At 47.9% G+C, this 26396-nt stretch overlaps 10 protein-coding genes across 10 annotated transcripts; 5 read left to right on the top strand and 5 right to left on the bottom strand.

The window, feature by feature from the left end:
* Positions 1-558: 558 nt before the first annotated feature.
* Positions 559-1824, top strand: UA08_04476 (DNA repair protein rhp51; the record flags this gene model as incomplete). The annotated part of the gene is made up of 5 exons (XM_020266961.1): positions 559-645; positions 687-714; positions 759-798; positions 877-944; positions 1013-1824. The coding sequence occupies 5 exons, from the start codon at positions 559-561 to the stop codon at positions 1822-1824; spliced, it is 1035 nt and encodes a 344-aa protein (XP_020120191.1).
* A 524-nt stretch (positions 1825-2348) lies between these two features.
* Positions 2349-6433, top strand: UA08_04475 (hypothetical protein; the record flags this gene model as incomplete). Its single annotated transcript, XM_020266949.1, has 3 exons — positions 2349-2991; positions 3071-5182; positions 5256-6433. 3 exons carry the CDS (start codon positions 2349-2351, stop codon positions 6431-6433), a joined length of 3933 nt encoding a protein of 1310 aa, XP_020120190.1.
* Positions 6434-7139: 706 nt separating this feature from the next.
* Positions 7140-9061, top strand: UA08_04474 (hypothetical protein; the record flags this gene model as incomplete). Its single annotated transcript, XM_020266938.1, has 4 exons — positions 7140-7518; positions 7594-7615; positions 7683-8106; positions 8216-9061. The coding sequence occupies 4 exons, from the start codon at positions 7140-7142 to the stop codon at positions 9059-9061; spliced, it is 1671 nt and encodes a 556-aa protein (XP_020120183.1).
* A 495-nt stretch (positions 9062-9556) lies between these two features.
* Positions 9557-12053, bottom strand: UA08_04473 (Mitochondrial outer membrane protein iml2; the record flags this gene model as incomplete). Its single annotated transcript, XM_020266927.1, has 6 exons — positions 9557-10411; positions 10486-11537; positions 11602-11668; positions 11730-11806; positions 11865-11882; positions 11966-12053. The coding sequence occupies 6 exons, from the start codon at positions 12051-12053 to the stop codon at positions 9557-9559; spliced, it is 2157 nt and encodes a 718-aa protein (XP_020120182.1).
* Positions 12054-12982: 929 nt separating this feature from the next.
* UA08_04472 (hypothetical protein) lies at positions 12983-13491 on the top strand (the record flags this gene model as incomplete). The annotated part of the gene is made up of 3 exons (XM_020266916.1): positions 12983-13097; positions 13260-13386; positions 13458-13491. The coding sequence occupies 3 exons, from the start codon at positions 12983-12985 to the stop codon at positions 13489-13491; spliced, it is 276 nt and encodes a 91-aa protein (XP_020120185.1).
* A 615-nt stretch (positions 13492-14106) lies between these two features.
* On the bottom strand, positions 14107-15492 carry UA08_04471 (Phosphoglycerate kinase; the record flags this gene model as incomplete). Its single annotated transcript, XM_020266905.1, has 3 exons — positions 14107-14873; positions 14940-15360; positions 15427-15492. 3 exons carry the CDS (start codon positions 15490-15492, stop codon positions 14107-14109), a joined length of 1254 nt encoding a protein of 417 aa, XP_020120184.1.
* A 788-nt stretch (positions 15493-16280) lies between these two features.
* Positions 16281-17177, bottom strand: UA08_04470 (hypothetical protein; the record flags this gene model as incomplete). Its single annotated transcript, XM_020266894.1, has 5 exons — positions 16281-16352; positions 16407-16573; positions 16638-16983; positions 17041-17066; positions 17120-17177. 5 exons carry the CDS (start codon positions 17175-17177, stop codon positions 16281-16283), a joined length of 669 nt encoding a protein of 222 aa, XP_020120187.1.
* Positions 17178-17861: 684 nt separating this feature from the next.
* Positions 17862-19842, bottom strand: UA08_04469 (hypothetical protein; the record flags this gene model as incomplete). The annotated part of the gene is made up of 5 exons (XM_020266883.1): positions 17862-17876; positions 17954-18098; positions 18149-19280; positions 19331-19603; positions 19668-19842. 5 exons carry the CDS (start codon positions 19840-19842, stop codon positions 17862-17864), a joined length of 1740 nt encoding a protein of 579 aa, XP_020120186.1.
* Positions 19843-20086: 244 nt separating this feature from the next.
* UA08_04468 (hypothetical protein) lies at positions 20087-22590 on the top strand (the record flags this gene model as incomplete). Its single annotated transcript, XM_020266872.1, has 4 exons — positions 20087-20221; positions 20278-20432; positions 20485-21529; positions 21586-22590. The coding sequence occupies 4 exons, from the start codon at positions 20087-20089 to the stop codon at positions 22588-22590; spliced, it is 2340 nt and encodes a 779-aa protein (XP_020120189.1).
* A 737-nt stretch (positions 22591-23327) lies between these two features.
* On the bottom strand, positions 23328-25438 carry UA08_04467 (hypothetical protein; the record flags this gene model as incomplete). The annotated part of the gene is made up of 2 exons (XM_020266861.1): positions 23328-24558; positions 24612-25438. The coding sequence occupies 2 exons, from the start codon at positions 25436-25438 to the stop codon at positions 23328-23330; spliced, it is 2058 nt and encodes a 685-aa protein (XP_020120188.1).
* Positions 25439-26396: the final 958 nt, after the last annotated feature.

Genomic DNA, 26396 nt, shown 5'->3' with positions numbered 1-26396 from the left:
AATACGAACACGATCGACAGGTATGACATCGTGATTGTGTTGATGAAGTTAGCGGTTTGAATTGTTTTGCAATGTTCTTCTTGCTTTTGGGCCTGGAACACAGGACTAGTAACATGATAGAATGGGTTGAAAAGACTTGACTTTACATTAGTATTTGTTAGCCGAGAGTTGTTATTGTCGATGAACAAAGTGGCCATCACTGTTACAATGACATGTATTCACAAAATATCAGCATTATTCATACTAACAGAGTACGTTGTGTGCTGTAGGTTGGCTTATCTCCAACTATCTTCACGTGACTTCGCGACGTGGCGAGGCGATGCCAACAAGACGCGTCCCTCCAACACACGAGAGGACGCATTCATCAAGAGCAGTCTTACGACAGGAACATCGAGGTTCTGCGACATCGTCAAATATACGGAATAACATCGAACAACTTCTAGAGTACTCCGTACAGTCCCACCTATCGCCGATTTTGCACCGCTACTCACCGTGGTATTCCACACTTGGACGCGTCGGCATTCTCCCACGGACTTATCGAAACATTAATCACCCAATATGACTGTCGAAATGGAACCGCAGCAGGAGTATGATGAAGGTGGTCTTACAGGCCCCGGTGCTCCCACTCCTCTTTCAGCCCTCGAAGTAAGTTCTGATACTGTATAACATTCTGTGACATCCTATAGATTCCGAGTCCCGATATTGACTACCTATGTAGGGTGTTGCTGGATTGACTGCACGAGATATTAAACTAATAGTTGATGGAGGGTTCCATACTGTGGAGTCGGTCGCATATACGTGAGTATTGTGAAACAAATAGACTCAAATAGATCTTGCAAAGCGAAGAGGTTCCCATACATATTAACATACCAATAGCCCTAAGCGCATTCTGGAGCAAATCAAAGGTATTTCTGAACAAAAGGCCACAAAAATTTTAACTGAAGGTGAGTTGAAGTCCAGTTGAAATGTCTCAACGGAGTACATATACTGATGCTCTTCTCCAAAACTTTAGCCCTCAAGCTTGTTCCGATGGGATTCACAACCGCGACAGAAATGCACGCACGCCGTAGCGAACTTATATCTATTACTACTGGATCAAAACAACTAGACACATTGCTGGCTGGAGGCATCGAGACAGGTTCCATCACTGAGATCTTCGGAGAATTCAGGACAGGGAAAAGTCAACTCTGCCACACACTGGCGGTCACTTGCCAGCTACCTTTCGACATGGGCGGCGGCGAAGGAAAATGTCTCTACATTGATACTGAGGGCACATTCCGTCCTGTGAGATTATTGGCTGTTGCACAACGATATGGACTCGTGGGAGAAGAAGTGCTGGATAATGTTGCTTACGCTCGCGCATACAATTCAGACCATCAGCTTCAACTTCTCAACCAGGCGTCTCAAATGATGTGTGAGACTCGATTTTCGCTTCTCATCGTGGACTCGGCAACAGCACTATACCGTACAGATTTTAATGGTCGTGGTGAATTATCGAATCGCCAAACTCACCTGGCCAAGTTTTTGCGTACCTTGCAGCGACTAGTTGATGAATTTGGCATCGCCGTTGTGATCACAAATCAGGTCGTTTCTCAAGTTGACGGTGGCCCGAGTTCAATGTTTAATCCGGATCCCAAGAAACCCATTGGTGGCAATATTATCGCTCATGCCAGCACAACCCGGCTGAGTTTGAAGAAGGGTCGAGGGGAAACTAGGATATGTAAGATTTACGATAGTCCCTGCTTGCCCGAAAGCGACTGTCTCTTTGCGATCAGGGAAGATGGCATTGGTGACCCTAGCCCAAAGGACCTGGAGAACGAGTAAAGAAAAGAAAAATTACACGATGATAGGATGGATCTTCGCTTATTATTTATACCAATGTTTGTGATTTAACGATGTATTATGTATTTCATGACCTGTATGTTCGTTATGTCTATCATATCATACTTGCATAGCAAGGGGTCCTAAGCCTGCGTGATTATATTGTATATAATAAGGTTATCACAGTTGAGCGTAACAGATTACGCCATGGATGAAATACCTAGCTATACAAAATGTACATAAATTAAATAATAGTGATATCGATGCCCTGAAAAATGAGGCAGCCATAAATCTGTGCCTGGCTTGGCGCTTTCCCCACAGCCTCACTGGCCGCGACGCGCTAAACCCATTCTCGGATTAGTGAGACCTGAGCTCTTTTAATTTGGACAGTGGAAACCTGAAAGCTCTCAGGCTGGCCCAAAAAAAAAAACCACAACATCTCGCCAGTGGCTGGTGAAGTATGGCATAACGACGTTCAACAGATTCCGTGCGCCTCACACTGTCAATCAGCCGGTCATCACAGAAAAATGGCGAAAATTTACAAAGAGACCAAGGTCGATGTGCGCCCGGTCGAAGCCAGCGCCGTCGTGGATATACAGATTCCTACGCAGGAGAACGCGCAGCGACGAGTCAGACTATCACTTTCCTCGGGGGCAGCACACGATGATATTATCGGCATCAAAGACGACGAAGATTTTGCCAAACGATACCTAGCTACGCAGGGCTCTGTTTACTTTCGCCAGCGAAGGGTTTACCCGCGTACCTTCTTATGGCGGGTGGTCAATGAAAATAAAGTGTTGGAGATCCAGTCCACAGATGTCTCAAAGAGTACCATTGATCATAATGAGGCGAATCTCGTGCTTCGCCTGGATTTTCAGGAGGCTATCTTACCGTCGGGTGTTGCGCTGGCCGATACCGAAGATCACGATGTTTTGAATGTCTTTGTTCTTACAAGCTCAAGGCGTCTCTACACAATAGCGCTTCGACCAGAGTTCTTTCGACGTGCTTCGTCCATAGATGAAAATATTCAGGATTGGTGCAAATCCTTCACACCGTCCCCTCTGTCTTTTACGCAACCTCATCGCTTGCATGCGTGCAGTACAAAGGAATTGTTCATTGCGCTGGACAGTGGTGCGCTTCTCCGGTTGACTAGAAGGACCGGTGATGATGGTGAGTTCAAAATTATTTTTTTCTTTCTCTTGCTAGTCTCGTTGAATACGGTTGCCGTACTTACATGCTTTCACACCAGGATCGCACTGGTCGCAGATTACCTTCGACGAAAAAACCTGGGGAGCGTCAATTCGCGGTCTAGTACCTTGGACAGGGCAACAGCGCATATCGTATAACGGGCGCACTCTTGACCCTAATACCCCAAACGCTATCGCTACAACATCAGATCAGACTTATGTATTTGCAGTCTGCTTGAACCATACATTGAAGGTTTGGAACCTTGCAGCCAACAAGTTGGTCGGCACAACAGATCTTCTGGGCCGCACACTATCAAAACAACAACCAGACACCACGACGTACTTTTTGAATCCAGCAGAATCTGTCTTCCTGCGAGTTTTCAACGCTGAAAGAGCTTTGGACGGGGGGTATCGTTATTACGTTGCGACATATACTCCTCATGAGGAGGGCAAATTCAAATTCTGGGCAGTCAAAGGCGGCCTCACTAGTCCACTAACAATCGATGATATTTTCCCGCAAGCTGTCTTCCGGCCATTAGACCCTGACTCTACGGGCAATATGTTTTGGAGTGTTGCAGACTTTCAAATACGGCCGGTGGAGGAAGGGAGGCGAATGGAATTGTGGGTGCTTTGGCGAAACAATTGTCTGTACCAGCTATATACTTTACACTTCAATTTTGAAAGCCTTGAGGAAGACTGGTCTACAAACTGGACATCGACTGCCTGGGATACCCGGCGGAATGAACCGGCTCCTGCTCTGGTAATTTCAGACGTCGTTGATCCGACGGACAAGTGGTTAGAACACTTTTTCCATCCGGGACGTTACACAGCAGAAACCCTGGAAACTGCCCTTGTTTCTTACCAAGAAGCTCTGAAGCCGCGGGCATCGGTAAAACGCAGTGCTCCGTTGCAAGAACGTCTTTGCTCCACGATAGCTGCATCCGTTTCGTTAAGGAAATATGCGGATGATGACATGGACTATGACAAGTATCGAACGGATACTGACCACAAGTGGCGACAATTCTGGCAGATTGTTGAAGAAGTCCACAGCAGAAGGTTCGAACCGATATCCTTGGCATATGATACTTACAGTGATTTGCCCTGGCTGGTTACCACAGACACATGTGCTCTTATTAGGGAATGCAGTGCAACAGAATTGTTAATACACAATTCTGTTTCGGATCTCGATAATGAATTGCCCAAAATTGCTGATCGATGGCGACATCGTAAACTTCAATCCGAGCTCAGCAATCGATACGCTGATGCATGCCATCTTATCAAGGTCGCAGCGGAATTCAGAAAGCGACTCCCTGCTGCAACCTTGCAAATTTTCGAGGAGGCAATGTATAGCGAACTTTACCTAGAGCCACTACATTCAGCTACGGAGCGACTAGCAGCTTTTATCAACAAGTCCGAATTAGGTGAGGGTGTTTCAGATGAAGTGTATGACGGGCTTTGCGCCGCCATGAATAAGCAGATCAACATATGGAAGCTACCGAAAGAACCGTTTCACATTGTCTTGGATACGTTGCCGATGGCATTTGGGGGGAAAGATTCAGATTTGCTCTTCACTGCATTTGGACTCAGAGCCATGGCGAACGGTTCCCAAGAGACGATTTCCCACATTCGCCGTATGTTGCACGATCTCCTCATTTTGGTCGTCTTTGTTGAGGGCGAAATTAGCCAGGAACAGGGCTCGTCTTTCGATGCGGTAGAATTGTTCCCGCTGCTTATTGCCTTTATTAAAGAGTGTGAAATGTTATACTGGTTGAGTTCTAATACGCGAGTATCAACTAACCGGGCCCACAATGATACTGCTGATGCGCAATTGCAGTCGAAAGGTCTCGGTGGCGTGAAGTCAATCCTCGAGGATTTCTTTGTAACCGATGTCAAACCGCGCCCTCACATCAATATCTCCCAGAGCTTCACATTAACAAAAGGCATTCTTGATGTGCTTTCTTGGGTTGTTCACCCTGGGAATGTTGAATTTGCGAACGGCTTGGTGCATATCCAGTGCAATCTAATAGCAAATGGCAACATTGACCTTGCCAGCAGCTTTTTAAGATTTCAACCAAGCAGCGCATGGTCTAATTATGTGAAAGGACGGCTGTTCGTAGCCAGGACAGAATTTGATACAGCAGCTATTTATTTCCAGAAGGCTGCATATCTACTTTGTGAGTATCAAGGAATCCGCGGCACAAAAAGGAAAACGGAACAAAGGACAATTTACTGACACGTTAATTACAGCAGCGGGAAGGGCTCTTGGAAACCTGAGTGACATGTCCGCCGGTCTACTCGACATACTCGATGCGGACAATTTTAACAACGGCCTTCCAAAATATTTCCAACACATATACAGCGTCTTCGAAAAGGCTCGCTCCTTCTCTCATGTCGCGGACTTTGCATCCTTGGCATTACAGGCATTAGAAGTGGACCCGCTGAAATCAACCGATGATCCTGATTATCAAAATCTTCGGACCGATATTCTGTCTCGCATGTTCTATGCTTCTTTACGGACATGTCAGTTCGACAAGGCCTACTCGGCACTTTCCCGCTACACAAACCATGCACTGCAGAAGTCAGCGCTCGCGTCTCTCATCACAGCCATTTTGTCGGCCTACGGATCGGGAACATCCGGTCTTGAACAGCTTCTCCATTTCCCTCTATGGCTTACTCCCAACCTCTCTTTATATGTGGACGAATCACTCATGTCACTCGCTCGAAAACAGACGTCCTTCAGCTCTCCCCTTAATGCAGACGGAAACTCATGGGAAAACAATTACACTCCAGATTACCACCGGGTCTTGCATGCTTATCGCATTGCGCGCAATGACTTGCGAGGCGCAGCCGAGTTGGGATACCAAACGGTTCAGCGACTACGACATGCTAGAGACTTCCCCATCACGCAAAGGGCGCTCGCCCGACGTGGCAAAGTCGATGAAGAAGAAACTAAGCGCATGGTGGAAGAAGACGATATCGAGAGCAAGGAAATCCGGCATGAACTGCTGTCGTTGATCAATCTTCTTGCGTGCGTCGACCAGAGTGAGGCGTATATTTTAGTAGACCTCGACGCTGCCGTACCTCCGGCTCCCTCGAGCATTTTGGAAGCGAGCACGCCGGGCAAACGAAACAGGGATGATGTATTCATAGAGGATAGCACTCCATCCAAAAGCCCCCCGAGTGCTGCTAACCAACGACGCCGGAGCAGTGGTACTATCTCAGTGAATGGTGCGAGCAATCACAATATTCACAAACAGCGACCCTCCGGCCGGCGCGTCATCGTCACTCTGGAACAACTCCGAAGGGAATACCAGATGGAGCTTGATCGTGTCAGTCGGATTCAACGAGGTGATTGGGAGTTTGGTGTCGTAGAATACGATGACAATGCTGGCGGGGCTATGGATGATAGTTTACTCGATTTCTGAAAAGCTGCATAACGAACAAGCATGTTTTTTTTTTTTTTTTTTTTTTGATATATAGTTTTTGTCTCTTGCCTTTCGCGGCCATGTATTTTCAATGGAATGGAACGGATATAGTGAAGGCGAATTAGAAGGAAATTCAAAGATCCCAATCTATATCTATATCTGTAGTCCAGACAAGCTTCGCCAAGGCTGGCCCTCGGCTAACTGCTTCCGCAACCCCGGCTAACTCCCCGGGAACGATTTCCCTGCCGAGTGTCGTCACTCGCCAATCAGCGCTGTATTTGTACGTATTGTAACGCTCAATACGCGGGTCGCGTGGGTGACGTCACGCCTTTACCTTGCTGCTTTCAACGATTGTCAATTAGTAGTAATATACATCCATATAACTAGCGGCTAGGTACATGTGCAAGCTTCATAGTCACAGTATCGAACTATTACCCATAGTAAAACTAAGCAGCAGCAACCAACTAACCACTACCGGCTTGCAGGAACCAGGTCTGCTTGTGTTGTAATGCTTACCGCTCAGGGCACTAGCCGGCAAACCGGCATCTAGTCCGGCCGGTTTCGTTGCATTTTTTCTTCTTCTCTTTACATATTTAGTTGTTTATTATTCCTTCTATTCTTTGTCTCTGGAGACGGATATCCTATTAAAAGCCACATATATCATCTCCGTGTCCGCTCTTAATACTCGATTGGGATAAGGTACATAATGCCGCCGCTGGAACCCATCACCAGCAGCAGCTCCACGGAATCCTCGATTGCCCCAGACCGAACAGACGAGGAGGAAAACTTCACTGAAGGACCTGCCACCGAAAATGTCGCCCCCATAGAGCCCTTAGAACTGGAGAAGCAAACTACCGCCAACACGACCTCGTCCCGGTTGAACCAGCGCACTCAGTCCGTCGTCTCGCGCATTCGAAGCAGAGAGCCCGGCCAGATCGCCAAGTTCACTCATGCATTGTCGCATACGAAAACCGGTCCAGATGTCCTTGTTGACTTTGACGGGCCCGATGATCCTTATCACCCCAAGAACTGGAACTTTAAGAAGAAATGCGTTACCACAGTTTTGTATGGAATGACAACGGCAGGTATGTTGGTCGTCTTCTTCTCCCGCATGTTATGGCTGGCTGGGCTAACCATGGAACACTTTTGTTTTGCGACAGGTGCAACACTGGCGAGTGCTATGTACGTACTCCCATGACCCGATATCTTTTTTCGTCACCGCATGCTAACCCGCGTGTCTGTCAACTAGTTATACCCCGGGAACCTCACAAATTAGCAAAGAATTCGGCGTTGGCACAGAAGTCAGTTTGCTCGGTCTCACATTGCTATTGCTGGGCTTCGGAGTTGGTCCGCTCCTATGGGCGCCGTTGTCTGAGCTCTACGGACGTAGAATGGCGGTCATGACGCCTTATTTCGTCGCGGCTGTTTTCTCATTTGGTACTGCCACCGCAAAGGATATTCAAACAATCATGATCACGCGTTTCTTCACGGGATTCTTTGGTTCTGCCCCCGTAACCAATACTGGTGGTGTGCTGGGCGATATCTGGTCTCCGGAGCAGCGAGGTGCAGCTATTGTCGGCTATGCAATGGCTGTCGTGGGTGGTCCTACTCTTGGTCCCATTATTGGTGGTGCGATTTGTCAGAGTTATTTGGGCTGGAGATGGACGCAATATGTAGGTTCCTTCTTTTTTGTCTACATAATTTCACGATACAGGTGGTTGCACAACTGCGTTACGCAAGGGATGATCATGATTGTGATGCTGACTCGGAATCCTTTTGTAGATCACCGGTATCTACATGATGTTTATCCTGACTTTGGATGTCATTTTCGTTGACGAATCATACCCGCCTGTCTTGCTTGTATATAAAGCGCAGCGACTGCGGCATGAAACTGGAAACTGGGCTTTACATGCCAAACATGAAGAATGGGATGTGAGCATCAAAGAGTTGGCGAACAAGTACCTGATCCGGCCTTTTGCTTTGCTAGCTACGCCGATATGCTTTTGCGTCGCCTTGTATGCTTCTTTTGTCTACGGAATTCTTTACTTGAATCTTGCGGCATTCCCCATTGAGTTCGAAGAAGAGCGTGGCTGGGGCCCTGTCACGGGCGAGCTACCATTCTTAGCGATGCTGATAGGAATTTTCTTTGGGGCAGGTGTCAATCTTATCAATCAACGATTCTACATTAAACGCTTCAAGGCAAACAACAATCGCTCAGTGCCCGAAGCTCGTCTCCCGCCGATGATGTTAGGCTCTATTATCTTTGCTGGTGGTTTGTTTATCTTCGCCTGGACATCTAACCGCAACATATTTTGGTTTGGCCCCGTTGTGGGTGCTGCGTGCATGGGCCTTGGATTCTTCACCATCTTTCAAGCTGCTATCAACTATCTAGTAGACACCTTTCCGCAGGCTGCTGCCTCTGCAATTGCTGCCAATACCTGTCTACGTAGCATCTTCGCTGCTGGGTTCCCACTCTTTGCGAATGCTATGTATCATAATCTCGGCATTGACTGGGCTGCGAGCACGCTTGGTTTCATTTCTGTTGCCTTGATCCCCATTCCGTTCTTGTTTTACGTCTACGGAAAGAGGATTAGGGCAAGAGGAAAGTGGTCGAGGGCTTCTGTTTGATGCATAACAGAGCTGTTTATATTGCTTAACTATCGGACTAAAAAGTTGGGTCTCGATAGACTTTTGCTTTTGGTCGTTGATTTTTCATTGTTGATATACCACTTTGTTTGTCTTTTTTTAAAAAAAAAACTTTCGATTGATCTGCTATTTGCGGCAAAGAAAGTACTAGGAAGATGTCTATAATGTTAATGATCAGTTGTATATATTTGACGACCTACCTAGGTAGTTATGATGTGTAACATGTGTGGAGATAGATTCGGCTTTCACTACCTACATAGGTAGATCTTTAAATGGGAAAAAAGGCTGTTGAGATTATTGACTGATATATTCGATAACTCTACCTGAAAATGGACAAAAAATGGTAGCTTTTCTATATATAATGATATTTTACATACAGAACTCTCTAAACTTCTTCTCCTCACTCTAGACGTAAACCAAAAAGAACATACACCCAAGTCCAAACAGTCAAGTATTTGAGCAGACGGGAACAAAGCCCTATTCTGCATTAACAGGATGACTTGCATACCACTTGCTAATAGCATCCCTAGCAGCGGTCACTTTGAGACCGATTCGAGTATCGAGATCATACGACTCCCATTTGGCAGCTTTCTCTAAATGTTCGTCGCATTCTTGAATTTGTTGCCTCTCTGTGGTGATGTTATGCTTTTGTATTCCCTCTTCCTCTTTCTTTTCCCCTGATAATGAATCCTCAAAAGGGGAAATATGTGTTGATACATAATTAGGTCTTTCCATCCACAGATTTGCCGCCACCTCAAAATGGGCTGCGGGGAGAACCCAGTTGTCTCGTAGATGACCCTTGAAAACGGATCGATCAATGACGAGGACCTTTTGCTTCAGGATATCCTTTGCCTCCGCGTGTTTGCGTAATGCTCGCAGGATGGCAGCTCGGAGGAGCTGGATGATGGCCTTTTCGTCGTCACCGTGCTGGTTGTTGTTGTCTTTGTTGAGGTCATTCTCGGACCACTCCAGTTTTTGGAGAGAGTCCTTCAGTCCCTCCGCGCCCATGCGACTATATCCGTTCCAGAGAAAGATCATCTCTTCAATCGGATCTACCCCGACTGCATCTACGACGTCCACCTTCCATTCCTTGGCGTGGGCTTCCCATTTCGTTATTTTGCGAGTCACAAATACTTCAAAAGGCAGTTGACGTGCCATCAGCCGCTTCTTGCCTGCCACTGTAGGTGCTTTGCGGATACATTCCCTCGCCTTCTCTGCGTATTTCTGCGCCGCAGAGGGGTCTGTAGATAAGGTTTGCCGGTATAATACTACGTATGCAGACCCGGCGATGTACAAGTATAGAGCGGGTGACCATGAGTTGAGTTCGGTGCACTAGATGATGGAGACAATGAGCATGATAATTACAGTACTAGTCGTAACGATAAACAGTTAAAAATCATACTCACCTCGATAAAATATTTCGCACAATCCTCATATCTGTGCAGATACATCGAATCCAAACTCTTCTCAAAAGCTTGCAACGCCTCAACCTGTTTGAGCGGACTTTTAGTGCTGTTCTTCAGAATTTCAAACGCAGCTTCTACATCCCGATTGGCACTCTTCATTCGCGCTTCTTCCAAAAGCCACAGCTGGCTTCTCGGGAACCGGGTTCTCATCGTGTTGAGCAACCCTAGCAAACGTTCCATGGGATATCCCTCAATTCCCGCTTCATCATCGGACGTGGCGTCCGGGATGATGTCCAAAAGCCGAATAAATCCATTATAATACCCCAAAATTCCCAATCCAGCAACCGCCCCAATCAAACTGTGAGCCTTGCTGGCCTGCCAGAGCATGCGCAATCCTCGCTCTTTATCGCCTCGAAACCCGACGACCGCAAGCAAGCGACTAAATGTGGGGGGAAGTGTGGAGAGCATTGCGAGCAACATTCCCAGACATAAGCTGGCACCAGTGTGTATAAATGAGTCTATAGGATGGCTGAAGATATCTGCCGCATCTGCATCATGGGTGAGAGTTTCACCCAAAACCGAGCTTGCGTTGCTAGAAGGAGCGGAGCTGGGTGTACTCTGGCTCTCGTTTACCAACTTCAATTCGGCCATATTTCGACGCAGATCCTGATCGGATTTGCTACCAGTGTGTTTGCCAGAAGGTTTCGTAGTAGGAATGACCAACGAGTGCTTCTCGGTTTCTAGATTTGCAGGGGCTGTTCGAGATTTGGGAGGTCGATTATTCAATAGATAACGTTCTTCCATGCGCACAATTGCATCCAGAGTTGCGTGTGCCTTTCTCATTTTATAAAACCCCTTCAGACTCTCTGTAAGGCTCTCATTGAGCACTCCAACAACGGCGATCATTATCTGCGCCATTGCTTGACAGAGCGCATACTCGGTGCCCACATCATAAATCTTCGAATGGAAGGCGTCTGGCGCACTCGACGCATGCGTTACTCTTTGCATGTCGTTGTATGCACTGGTTTCGGCATCAGAAAGCCGTTCGGATGCTATGGAGCAACAAATATTAGTCTTCCTATAGAAAACTTGAACACACCAGAAGAATAAACTTACCCTGGCGCATGATTTCCTGCTCAAAACCAAGAAGCGCACGAAGAAAGCCAACGACGCCCTTGCCCGTCTATAATTGTTCTTAGCAATATATTGACATAGACAGACACAAATTAGTGGAAGGGGCATACTTTGTGAAAGGACGAGTCACCTTTGCTGAGACCCATCTCAGCACCGTCGACATCATCATTCAGGATGAGAGTGGCCGCTGCCAGTCCATGCGTTAGATCCTAGGCAACAAACAGATCTTGCTTTGTGTCACATACCTTCCAGAGCCTGCTCAACTGTGAGTCCATGTACGAAGTATGTTAGCCATATTATGTTACGGGTAAATGCACGCAAAGGCAAGGAGATAGACATCACTAACGATCTTGTATCTGCGTAGCCAATTCTAGGGCTGGTATAAGTCCATTTCCAGGTTTGCGGCCGTAAAGCCATGATCCCACGCGGTTCATAATGGTTTTCTGTCCTGCTGCCAAAGGCACGCGACTCGGAACGATGATGCCAACCTGGTAGAGGGAGGGAGTTTACAGTCGCTTCAACTCTGAACACCCGATGACACACACATTCAATGCTAAGGCGTAGGAGAAATCTGTTGAGCTGCGTAGATACACACAGCCATATGTGCAGCGACAGTTTATTCTGAAGCAAGGGGAAAAATGCCAGTAAAAACAGCTCGACGGTAGATATAGAGAATCAGTGCGCGGGATCTAGCGGATACCGGACATAGAGCGATAAGATTGATTAGCTCCGACAATATTAAATGTTAGGCAAGTCGAGCACGAAGCGGGGAGGCTGCAGGAATGCGTAAGGCATACACAAAGCAAAGAGTAGCTAGTACGACTAGTGCGTTGGTGACTCGGGGGCTGAGCAGTGAGTAGAGGAGAAAATGACTGGCTTGATGGAGTCTGGCCACTGATCCCGGGCTATTCCAGTATTCCCAGCTGTTGCCAAAGCATGGTTGAGGCTGTCCGTGTTCTATTGCATTCTGCCGTATTCACCAAGCAGCAGCAGGTAGCCTTCCAAGGCATCAAAGGAATAACAATCTTGGAAGTAGCAAAGTATCACAAGATTGAAGATGATGCGATGCTGACCGATCGCGGCAGCCAATGAGCGCTCGCCGACGCTGATGCCTCACGTTCCTGGCTGACCGCTTTCGCCGCCTGAGGCCTTGAGGAGCTTCTGCACTGACGGCATCAAATTCGATGACTTAGCAAACTAAAACTAACTATACATAACACGACAACACTCTCAATCACTACTCCTTCTCACTCAAGCCCCTCCAGCATTACCACCGGACCACCCAGATCATCGCCGCAAGAAAGTCTTTCTTGCCGCTTCCAAATTCGCTCGTGAACCTCTCCGCCTGCAGCAAATCCCCGCAATGTCAGCTTCCACCACCAAGGCCGACGCCAACTCTTCACAGCAACCTACCCAGCAAAAACAGACCCCGCAAGTGCTAGAGGAAGATGATGAATTCGAAGACTTTCCAGTAGAGGGTAAGTTTTGCGTTGCCTTGGCGTTGCAGTGGACGCTAGCCCCCCATTGATTTGCACCGAAACCCGGCAAGCAGAAGCTTTGAAAATCGCCTTTCCTTCAAGCAGTATTGCGCTATCTGAATTTCAATAATAAGCATTTCTCACTGACTAATTAATTCCCAGACTGGTCACAAGAAGAGACCGAGCAGGGCCAAGGTTCAACAGCGGCTAACGGTACCAACAACACACATCTCTGGGAGGAGAGCTGGGATGACGATGACGAGAGTGAGGACTTTTCCAAACAACTAAGGTACGCAAAGAGCATCGCTGGTGTCATTCTTTTTATTGCACTTTTGCTCACGTACAATCTACGATATACAGGGAGGAAATGAAGAAAGTCGAGGGCGCTAAATAAACTAAGACTCGTGGTATCAGGGGCTTGAGATTTGAGTTACCGGACAGCATAATTCAATAGACGAGCGAGTTGTTAGCCACTCGAATTATTTTGGAGCAAACAAACCATGACCGAAACAAAAGAAAAGTATCATATCGATATAACTTCATATGAGAGCATGGAATATCAGATACAACCGGATTACTACTAATGATTACTATCAACTATCTCAATTGTCATCGCGAAGATTATCGTTTCGCTCTCCAATTCAGAACATCAGTTGGTATCAAAAAGGGCTCGAAAGAAAAAAGAAAGGGAAATAAACAAAGCTCCTCGGGAGCTTTGGAGTGACGTTCTATCCCAAGCCGAGTCTGTACCTTTCCATAATTTTCCTCCTAATTATGTATCAAAGGTTTGGTGCATTTTTCTCTGTGATTTTAGAAAGACCGAAATATCAGAAATTTGAACTTCAAACAAATGTATTCGAAACATTTGTCTGCTGTAAAAGGCTATGTAAAAGAAATAACGAAAATAAACGTCAAAGGGAGAATTAAAGAAAATAAATTATATTGTATATTTAGATTGTAAAGACTTCGTCAGATTTCTTCGTCGTCTATTTAGCCCTTCGTTGACATTTTACTTACTCGAAAGAGCCGAAACACCAGGCAAATCCTTGCCCTCAAGCAATTCCAAAGATGCACCACCGCCGGTAGACACATGGCTCAATTTATCCTCGACCTTGTACTTGGCGGCAACGGTGGCAGTATCACCACCGCCAATAATGACGATGCTGCCAGACTGCGCGGCCGCAACTGCAGCATCAAGGGTGGATTTGGTTCCGTTGGCAAAAGGCTCAAGCTCAAAGACACCAGCGGGGCCGTTCCAAAGGATGGTTTTCGCCTCAGCGATAGCCTTCTTGTACAATTTCACACTTTCCTCGCCGACATCCAAACCGAGCCAGCCATCTGGGATGCCATCGGCATCGGTGGCTTTGCCGACGTTTGCGTCGGCAGCGAACTTGTCAGCGGTGACATAGTCGACGGGGAGAATAACCTCGACATTGTGCTCCTTTGCCTTCTTGATGACATCGCCGACAATCTTACTGCCAGCCTCATCGAACAGAGAGTTGCCGATCTTGACGTTCTCAAGAGTCTTCTTGAATGTGAAGGCCATCGCACCAGTGATGATCAAGCTGTTGACCTTGGGGAGCAGGTTGTCGATGAGCTGAATCTTGTCGGAAACCTTGGAGCCTCCCAGGATAGCGAGGAAAGGTCGCTGGGGCTTCTCCAATGCTTGAGCAAAGTAGTCAAGCTCTTTCTTCACAAGGAAACCAGCTGCCTTCTGAGGAAGCTCTACACCGACCATGGAGCTGTGGGCACGGTGGGCGGTTCCGAAAGCATCATCTAAGGGAATTTTTTACGTTAGCTCCGCTCTACGGTAGAGGACTTTGGTTTTGGGTTGGGCCTTACTGATGTAAACATCTCCCAGAGCAGTCAATCCCTTCCTGAATTCCTCAACCTTAGCCTTGTCGGCCTTGACCTTGTTTCCGTTCTCATCCTTGGAGCTACCTTCCTCTTCAGCATGGAATCGCAAGTTCTCCAAGAGAATGACCTGGCCACCGGAAGCCTTGTTGACGGTCTCTTCAACTTCGGGACCAACACTGTCTTTTGTGAAGATGACGCTGCGACCAAGGAGCTTCTCGAGCTCTGGAACAACCGGCTGCAGGCTGTACTTGGGGTTGACCTTGCCATCAGGGCGGCCAAGATGAGACATCAGGATCACCGTCTTTGCGCCATGCTCAATGGCATATTTGATTGTGGGCAAGGCACCGACAATTCGCTGGTTGTTGGTGATTTTTTTCTCGGCGTCAAGGGGGACGTTGAAATCGACCTACAGCCACATCGTGTAAGCATTGGAACGAGCCCAGCCATGCAGATGATCCATCTTCTGACTTACCCGGATCAAGACGCGCTTGTCCTTGACGTCGACGTCGGTGATAGCAAGCTTGTTTGAGAGAGACATGTTTCGATGACGTCGTCAGAGCTGGGTTACCGAGGAAGTCGAAGCCTTGCGTCTGAGGACTGGATTTGATGTGTGCGATGGAGAGAAGGACAACAGGAGACTGGGATTTAGAAGTGTACTATACGACAGCGCATGCGAATGAATTATGAATGATAATAAGAGGAGACCAGCTTTATGCTGGCGGGGTAGCAGCAAGAATTCCTCTGGTGGGGCTTCGGTGAGAAGGTAGACTGACCGTCGCTGCTCGGGCTGATGCGGGACTGATGTCAATCGAGCTTCTGGATGCGTGCAATTACTTCTATCGCACTGCCGGATCGGATCGGGAGATAGGTATTCTCTGGGGATCCGAGGTCTATGAGTATGTATGGCAAGATGGCCGAGGTAATAGAAGCTCAGAATGACTGTATACTGGCATAGATGATGGAGGCATCGTTCAACGACGCCATTAACAGTACAAAAAACGCCTTGGAAAAGGAGACCATTGAACAACAAAGCATGCCCATATAAAATTCAAATGCGATGATAGATTTCTTCCTTTACCAAGTTCTGTAAACCAGCAACTCCCATGGTCGTAAGATATTCGAATCCATAACGCCATCAATCCTTTCCCGGCCAAGTTGTATCAGATACCAGAGTAGAACGAACCAGAAAAAAGAAAAGAAAAGAAAAGAAAAGAAAAAAAAAGGCAAAGTTTGAAAAGCCAGGGAAAAATGAACAAGAGAACAAGAGATAATAATCTCTTGCTGTGCGGCACAAATGGACCGCAGATCCTGGAGCAACATATCGGATTACTCCTCTTCTGCCGAGTTGGAAAGGGACAGATACGCCGTCCATGCAATTCCCACGGTGGAAACGAATGGCTAATTTAGCTGTTAGAGGAAGTCCATTGGTTGCTGAGCAAAGAATGCACTTACAATTTGGAACTGAATGGGAACCACACGGAAGTTCAAGACTTGTACCGCAGGCCATAGAATGAAATTGGCCTTGAGCGTCGGTAGGTAAATGTCACGGAACTTATTCATCAACGCCCTTCGGCCTCCGCCTTCTGCCAGAGTCATGAACGTGAAAAAGCAGAACAAGCCTGATAACGCCTATCAGTATGACCATAAAGTGTACGCGGTATGAGGCTTCCGGGAAACATTTACCAAAAGGAGCAAACATCAATTGATCCACGGCAACCCTTTTAAAAGCAGGTCCTGTTGCCGAGGTCTTGGTGATGGGAAAGGCCCGCGACAAGAACTTGAACCATTGAAACTGAATTGGCGCCATGAAAAACCCATAGGCCATGAATCGTGTCAGCCGTTCAAAGTCAAATGGCGAAGGCCGATTCTTTGCATATCCCAACTCTCCCCACTGTGGAGGCTTCTCCTTATCAAAGTCTTGTATTTCAATCGATATGATTCCGTTCTCCGAATCCGCCTGGCGCTGTGACGATCGCATCCTGAAGGCTGTGATGGTTTGGGCCACCGTATCCGCAACTCCACCGAGGACCTAATGATAAGTATCAGTACCAGAAACTACCCAAGGTGCAATTGTTCCGACACTTACGGAGTTCGTGACCATTGTCGTTAGAACTATAGATAATTAGCCATGTTTCATCCAGTCAGTGAGAAACGAATATGCCTACCTGGCTTGTCGGCATAGTATGAGTTGAATTTGGCTACTAGCCTCATGGTAACCAGCATCTCGATCAAAAATAATGTTGTGTGTAGTAGAGGCTGCCCCGTATTGCATCGTCAGTAAAATGGCTAGCAGCGGTGAAGGGTAAGCCATGGTAGGGAGAAACACACCAGACGTCCGTAAATATATCTACGGTTCAGACCATTCAAAACCCGCTGGCGAGTGAAGTCGAGTCGGTCGAGCATATTGAGGAACATGAAGGACGGCTTCTTTTTGAAGCTTTGGTGGAGTCGAGGAAGTCGTTCGTAGTCGATCAAAAACCTCAGAATGACGCAAAGGAAATAGCCGCGCGAACAACCTTAGGCTAGAAACGGCGCCGTCGGGCGGTGCCGCAGTGATTGCCAGCAGTCGCACCGAATGAGCAGTGATACAAGGTGTCGTGCGGTCGAAAATATAACAAAATAGTCGTGGAATGGTTGACGGTTGTAAGTACCTAGGTAACCTTGGAAAGATGGTGTAGGCGGCAGGCCAAAAGGCGCAAGCAGAGAGCGTCATCCACTAATAATGCGAAGTCCGGGGTTCCCGCTATCTCGCTTGGCGTCAAATCGACCATATACATAGCACTATGTATAAGTACATAAGTATATAAGTGATAAATATAATATATTTCAATATAATATATTCAACTCTTGTACAATTGTTAAACTGTCGCTAGCAACTAACAACACATCAGGGGTATCCTATCTATCTTATCCGCATAGAGACTACATGGCATCATTACATCACATCATATATATATATATATACATGCAAACGTACTCATCGCGGCCACCTAACTTACTGCGACGATATCGGGAAGATCTCTTATATCTATTGTCTCGTTTGAGTTCATATCGATAAGACGTACCGCTTCTAGGTGGAGTGCACCGGTCGCTAGAGGGAGGAGAATGAGCTCAGTAGAATGGCACGTGCCAGGGAGAAGCGGCCTTTTGACAACGTCAGCAAATAGCTAATTCTCAGACGAGTGAGTGCTTACCCTATCCTTAAATCGGTGCTCAGACAAACTAAGTCTGCATCTTGTCCCGCGGCATTCTTTTGCATAGCATGAATAATGCTTTCATCTGTGACGGCTTCCGCTAGATGTTCCTCTTTCTTGTCCTTTTTGCCTGATATGGAGGATGAGGATGGTCGTGTAACATGGCGTCGAAGGTCCACCCGTTTTCTCCGTGGGATTGCCATCATTGTGAATTTTCGAGGAGCAGGAGAACGGTTCACAATGAAAACATCCCACTGAAACGGCTTTCCAATCTCCACATCGACAGGGCCGGAAAATGATACAGTCACTCCACCTCGTGTATGTGAATAGGCTCGTTCCCGGTACGAACTTCGGTTTGCTGCGTTTGTAGACGGCGGCCCGCTTGGTCCAGATGTCACAGATAAACTTGCCGGACGGTTGTTGCGTTGCATGACCTGGCTGGGTCCGCCAAATGTAGGATTTAATGGAATAGAAAAGTCGACGTTAGTCCGCCATTGCATGAAAATCCGCGGTTGGCAATCGTCTGATAGTTTGATAACCCCTTCGAGCGAAATATCAAGACTGCTGACCAAGGATGTCGTCGAGAGGTAAGCCTCAGGTCCGTATTCAGGGATCAGCTTATAAATCAGGGTAACGTCATCCCTAGGCCGTAGCAAAATAGGAGGCTGGAGTTCGGGTGTTTTTGATATATCCTCTACCTGTCCGTCCGACAAAACGACATCGGCCTTGTCAAAAACCACATCGCAAGTCACAAATGGCGTTACCTCCAAGTCTAAGCAAGCAATCGTGACTGGCCGACTTGAAAAGGTATTAAGCCGGGAGCAGCGAATTCTTGCACTTGCCGCGGGCACAATGCGTATGGGGTGCTGGCTCTGCTGTCGTAGATTATGCACAGGCGCTTCTTTTTGTGCAGCAGGAACAACACGTAGCAGCCTAGATGCTGGTAGGTAAGGGGCAGTAAATTTGAGAGCTGGATCTGAAGATAGCGCCTGCAATACATTGGAAGATGCCGGCACAGTGGTGGGGAGATATTCGTCGTTGCGAAATGAATGGTCGGAGCTTTCTGCTGCATTTAACGAAGCAGTAACCGAGAAGGCAACACAAGGATGTTGAATACGAATACGAGGCCGGTCTGTGAAAATGTTAGATCGGACATGCAGTCCTTATGAAAACAAAACTCACGAAGGAACGCATCAATTTTCCATATCACGTAAACATGGTTTCCGCTTCCTTCATCCCCTTCAAAAACGTTCACAACGACCAATGGGTCTTCCTTATTATTCACGCTCCCCGTAAATATCGAGTCTTTCGCCGGGGCTGGTTCTTCGGTACTGGGTGTAGTCGGGTTGAAAACAAGCGCATTCATACCAATGTCCAGCCGCGGAAGATGGGCTTTCAAGTCATTCTCGGAGCAGTTCGAAAGCCTCAGTACAACGCGTACCGGAACGGTTTCATCTAGACGAGTAGGGGGAGCGGTCAATCAAAACTGTAAGCACTATGGTGCGGTACTCATCCATACCAAAGAAAAGCAACGAGCGTTGTGGGATCGAGGACAGGACAGCATTTAGATCCTCGGCGCCTCCTTCAAGTGCAAATGTCAAAGCCGCCTCAATGTCGACAGCGGGGTTATGCGGGATCACGGTGTCAATGACTGCATTTCGCAGGAAATCCCCGTGGACACTAGCACCCGACATAGTCAGGCCCAGCGCTCATGTCAAATGAACCAATTCGCTATCAATAGTGAATGTTGGCAAGGAGAGAGCATCGAGTGCAAACAAGAAACAAACATTATTGGCACCTTCCGCGGCTCAAAGCTTGGTTAGCATTGACTGCCAAATGCGGCTTAGTGCGCCCAAGACGTAAACTTTTCCGCGTTGATTATTTGCTCCCTATTCAAGCACCACGACCTTCCAGCCTATCCATCATCAGCCAGTCGCGATGAACCCAGCTCCGAGTATGCCTGGCGGCCTCTGGCAGGAGGCCCGCAATGCCGACGGCCGCGTATACTATTATAATGTTCAGACAAAAGCAACACAATGGGCGAAGCCTACGGAGCTGATGACTCCTGTAGAGGTAAGCTGTCTCGCGATTTTGTCTTTAGCTTGTCTCTAACCAGCCTATCGTATTAGCGCGCCTTGTCAAACCAGCCGTGGAAAGAATATACTGCAGAGGGTGGACGGAAGTATTGGTACAACACCGAAACCAAGCAAAGCACCTGGGAAATGCCAGAAGTTTACAGAACCGCACTTGCACAGGTTCAACCTCCCCCAGCACAACCTCCAAGGTGAGATTCATTCTCATAGATGCGCTAAATTTTCTGAGACTGACTTGGGCAGCGCTCCTACTTTCGTCGCTGGCGGAACGTCCTCATTCCCTCCCTATCTTCAGCAGCAACGTGACCGGGACGATAGTGACCGAAATACCCCCGATCGTCGTCCGGGATATATGGGGATGGAGACAAATGGCCTCGTGACTCCTCAGCAGACTGACCCAGAATATAGCTCCTTCGAAGAAGCTGAAAGCGCGTTTATTAAACTCTTACGACGATGCAATGTTCAACCCGACTGGACCTGGGAACAGGCAATGCGAGCCACCATCAAGGATCCCCAGTATCGTGCTCTGAAAGACCCCAGAGATCGAAGGGCTGCGTTTGATAAGCATGCAGCGGAAGTCCGCATGCAGGAACGAGATCGCGCGAAGGAAAGATTTGCTAAGTTACGCACTGATTTCTATACCATGCTGAAGAGTCACCCGGAAATAAAGCACTACAGCAGATGGAAAACTATACGTCCAATTATTGAAGGAGAGACCATTTTCAGATCCACAAACGACGAAAGTGAACGTCGCCAGCTATTTGAAGAGTATATACTTGACCTAAAGAAGGACCATGTGGAGCAAGAAGCCGTGACTCGTAAAGCCGCCATGGACGACCTAGCGAATATTCTCAAGGCACTTGAGTTAGAGCCATATGCTAGATGGTCCGAAGTGCAAAATGCCTTGCAGGCCAACGAGAAGATTCAAAATGACGCTAAGTTTAAGACCCTAAGCAAATCAGACATTCTCACCGCTTTCGAAAACCACATCAAGTCTCTGGAACGGAACTTTAATGATGCCCGCCAGCAGCACAAGGCTGCCAAGGCTCGGAGAGAACGTCATAACAGAGAAAAGTATTTGGATCTGCTCAAAGAGCTACGCTCCCAAGGCAAGATAAAAGCCGGAAGCAAGTGGATGCATATACATGCTTTGATTCAAGAGGACCCTCGGTATGTAGCAATGCTAGGTCAAAGTGGCTCAACTCCTCTGGATTTGTTCTGGGACATGGTTGAAGAAGAGGAGAGATCGTTGCGAGGACCCCGAAATGATGTCCTCGATGTCCTCGATGTAAGTCACTTGAAACTGATCATTACCTTATGGAAACAAGCTAATAAGATTATCAGGATAAACGCTATGAGATCACAACAAAAACAACATATGATGATTTCATGTCTGTCATGGCTACTGACCGCCGTACAGCCAATATTGACCCTGACACTCTCCAACTCATCTTTCAGCGAGTGCAAGAAAAAGCTCAGCGGCGCTCTGAAGATGAAAAGCATGCAGCTGATCGTCATCAGCGACGTGCTGTTGATGCCCTACGTTCTCGTATCAAACACCTGGAGCCACCTGTTCGACTGGGGGACACATGGGAACAGGTCCGACCGCGGATTGAGAAGTTCGAAGAGTACGATGCCCTCGAGTCTGATGATTTACGTATGAGTGCCTTCGAAAAAGTTGTGCGTCGCTTGAAAGAAAAGGAAGAAGATGCCAACAGAGATCGTGACCGTGACCGTGACCGTGATCGAGAACGTGGCTCACGTCGTGGTGATTATCATGAGCGCTCTGATCGAGATTCGCGAAATGGTTTGTACCGCTCTGATCGCAGAGCTAGACCTAGCCGAACACCTGATCCCGACCCTTACGAAGCAGACCGTCGTAAGGCGCAGGCAGATCGTGAGCGTTCGTACCGCAAGGTAAGCGGTCTGTCACCTGTTCGTGAAAGGAGGGATGATCGTGATCGGTTGCGGGACAAAGAGCGCGACAGAGACAGACGTGGGCTTAGCCACTACGATCGTGAACGTCGTGATCGAGAAGAAGAGCGCGAACGACTATACCGGACCCGTGGCGACCCACGCGGAAGTCGCGACGAGCTGGACTATGGTGGAGATACGCGTAGCACAGTAAGTAGCGACCGTCGTCGTAGACGTGACAGCGATGCGGAAAGTGTTGCCAGCCGTAGCGCCAAACGGTACAGACGTGACGATCGCGAGAAAGAACGATCTCGGGAGCGCAGCCATCGTGACCGAGAGCCTGGTCGTACTCCAGTCGCCGCTATCGAAGAAGAAACAAAAGTGGAGAAAGCAGTTCATTCCGGAAGCGAGGAAGGCGAGATCGAAGAGGATTGATTGTGAAATAATCTTCGTTGTACTCGTGAAAGCTCTTGGGTTTGCTGGGTAAGTGGGAAGCCCCAGCCTTACCCCGGGATGTATGTGCTATCATGCTAGACGATGGCTTCGTGCTGGATATAGTCTATCTAATGATGCAGATCTTGAGAATGGAAGAATATATCAAAGGGGAGAAATTCACCAACAAATATGATCGTTCTCGTGTCTATCTAATGTAGTTTGAAATATATAACTATCTAGGTGTGTATCGTAATCTTCCACGTGATATCTACTATATGCAATATCTTACTCGATGTCAATCTGGGCTTCACCTACTACTCCAGATGTTCGTAGTAACTTTCTCTCTTTCAACATCAACCCTGATTCCCAACGTGGAAGTGATATGTGCGGCTCGGCGGAACGTTCCTTGGTGCACACCTGTAGACCAATCACATACACCTAGGTACTGTGGGGCCCCGGCCTGTCGATATCGATCAACGCCGTAGTTAGTACTCCATTAATGACATGCTGATCCAGAGCCTCATTGAGCTCACAGCATCTCTAGAGACAGGACGTCATTTGCCAAGAGGATCTTACATTTTTATTGTTTGCATGCACGGAAATAGCCTGGACATGCGAGTAAGGTAAGTAAAAGGATGTTGACGTGAGTCATCAGTGGTCGAGGATTATTCACATCGCTACTCGGTAGTCCATAGCCTGTGATTATCGAGACTTTACATATTACCATCAATCAAATTCTACCTTCCATCATTTACAGGCCCAAGAGTAACGCGTCCACTAAAACTCCTACGCAGAATCCAACGACATCTTAATGACTCCACTACTGCCTCCCGCTTTGCCCACACCCTCACAGCCCTATCATCCGTCCGACCCGCCTCCTCCAGGATTGGCCGCGTCTCTTCTGAGACCACATGCGCAACCGTCTGCCAGTAACTCCCAATGAACGAGATTTCGGTCAATCTGACAAACCAGCCAATTACAACTACTACAATAGTTGAATGAATGACAATCAGCATAAGCCCAAGGACAAACCCCGTCCACTGCGCTGGAATCGTCGCGGTACTTGAGAACGCCGTCACGGCCGCAACTGGGCTGTTCAACTGGGCTAATTTCTTGTAGTAGGCCATCTGATAGATGCGGGTCAGCAAGGCCTGGACGGCCAATGCCGGACTGGCTGTCGTAATCAAGGTGTCCTGAAACAGATCCACGTGGGTCGGATGAGAATTGCCCAAGATGAAGCCGGTGGTCCTGCGAGAGAGTATCACGCTAGGGTCGTAGGAGAAGTTGAGGTTGGAAATGAAGAGTGTGGGAAGGCTAACAATAACGACCAGGAAGAAGGTAGTTGGGTCGATTCCTAAGGTGTCCGCTGGGGGATTGAATGTTTCCCATTCGGATCGGGGGTCCAGCGTGAGGGTGCCTCGCTTGTTGACGGGGCTCATATTTTCCGATGATAAAACGCCTAGTTGAAGGCGGGAGAGTTCTGTGTTGTAACTTTGGGTGACATGATCCCAGGCGGTCGTCGGTTCGAAATTGTCGGTCGTACTGTTCATTCCGACGGTGAGGGTTTGCATGGCGAGATTGCTAAGGCAGGCAGAGATGCGGAGGGTTTCAATATAGGCGGAACCGTTTGAAACTATCGTCCAAGGACCATCGGTTCGGATCGTCTGGACGGCTGGGGTGTGGCCTAGCGTGTCGATAATTGCACTAGTAGACAGGACATCGAGGACCATGAATATATTCGAAGCCTCGACGAATCCTGCAGGCTGGATCAGAGGGTCTTCGTTGAGAACTGTCCAGTTTGAGAGGGTATGGGGGACGCACAAGCTCGTCTCGCCCACTGTGTTGTTGTCCCAATATGCTGGGACTGGCAATATGCAGGTAAAGTTGATGTAGGGTTGAGAGACCTGGTCGATTGAAAGTGGATATCTCAAATTTTCTGTGGGAATCTGCCCGGACAAGTGCACATAACTGGGCAAGCTAGCATCTAGGGTCAAGTTAGTCAGCGGCGGACTCCCACAGACTACTCGATGATCCATGACCGGCACTGGACCACGGAGCGGTGCAATCTGGTTCGTTGCATCTCCTCCTCGAAAGGAAGGAAAGCTCGAAAGGTGTGTCCGGTATCTTGAAAGTTCGGTTGGTCTTCAAAGGACCCCGGCAGCTCAGCGAATGTCCAACTTGCCGCAGGAGGCATCGACCACCATGCATCAGCGGCTCCGTACGTGGCATTAAGGATGTTGACATTGGTCGAATTGCTGCGCTGGGTAAAGGTCCCATCCACGAAATCAGATAGGAAGATGGTGGATAGGAACTGAGACGCTGCTGTTACTAGGACTTCGATGAGCACTAGCACATAAAGCAAGCGTGGTAGATGAGGCCGAAAGTCTGTTGCGGTCCAGAAGTTGCTAGGAGCTGCCTTGACTGCTCGGAGCATGGAGTACAATGGAGCGTGTAGGAGAGGCGCGCCTGTGGTTTCCAAAGCAATGCCGGCAACCAAGGCCGTGACAAGTCCAGCCTGGAAAGCCATCACTGCCCGGATAGAGGCTGTACATACCGTCACCAGTCGTGTCGCCCAGCCTGCATGGACGACCCGTGCCCAATAGATATTTGGTTCTGCTCTATTGATAGCTTCCACGGATTCGTGCCAGAACAGGGCCAGGAGTGTCACTGCGAGCAGAAGAACCGGAAAGCCAAGCAATATAGCCAGAAAACTGGTGGCATCAACTCTCTGCCAGACTTTAGTTCGCTTGCCATGCGACTGTTCCTCTCCAGCCTCATCGCCATGGTCCTCCGCGTTTGGGTTGAGAGCTTCTAAAGGGGTATATTCCCCTGTACTCCCGGCAGTCATTGAAGGCAGTAGCATCTAACAACAAAGAGGTACCTAATAGTTAGCAAGAGGTCAGAGTCATTTCAGATTTTCATTCCTATTTTTCTAGTTCCATGCAGCCAAGCAATTCAGCCGCGTATGGGGCGAAGCTGCGTAGGTTAGTGTGGTGGCTAGCTCGGATCTGAAGAACACTGACTGAAATGCAAGGTTGAGGCGTATATTGATGCGTATGCAGCACCGGTCGAAATTGATTAATAGAGAACACAAGACTCCTTGGTCTTGTTACACCTTTTTGCGGTCTTGCCAGTCCAAATATGGTGGGCTTCGTGTTCAATAATACAGCACGTACAGTCGGTAACTATACGTCCGTTGTAATCTTGCCTAGTACGTGAACCGGGACTAAATATAGAGTATGAAAACGAGCGTGGTTATGTTCAACTAAAAGAGAAAAAAAAGCACATAACTAGCTAACCAGTCTACCTAGGTAGCCTGCCGAACAGAACTCAAACGTCACGTAAAGCGCAGTATCTGAAAAGATTCCCACTGATTGTTAACAAGACTTTTTGAGTTTCGCTACTGACTCGCAAAACATCACTCTTAATCTCCGCGTCCGTTGATATAACCAACCGTTGGTGGAAACCCGACAAGTGCGTAGGTACCAACACTAGCGGATTCTACCGATATTGTCATAGCCTACCCCTATCAGGACACGCTGCTGCTGAGTAGTCCTCTTGATAGAAATAAGCCGGAACGATTGTCCAAGCTCTTGTAATGCATTGGGAAATCAAAAAAGGTGGACATCGAAGATAATGGAAAAATGTCATCTTCCTCATCATCTTCATCGCTGGCAGTTTCATCGCCGCAAGAAGAATGGGCGAGGGACTGCTTCCGAACGCCTGAAAATGCTCCGAACCGGACGCCCTTTTTTCTTCTCAGAACCCAATGACGCCGTTTGTAAACGTCGCGTTCATCGTACCAC

The sequence above is a fragment of the Talaromyces atroroseus genome, assembly GCF_001907595.1.
Source record: "Talaromyces atroroseus strain IBT 11181 chromosome Unknown scaffold_5, whole genome shotgun sequence".
Classification (NCBI taxonomy): Eukaryota; Fungi; Ascomycota; class Eurotiomycetes; order Eurotiales; family Trichocomaceae; genus Talaromyces; species Talaromyces atroroseus.
Note: the sequence above shows the minus strand (reverse complement) of the source record. Positions and strands in the feature narration are given on the sequence as shown.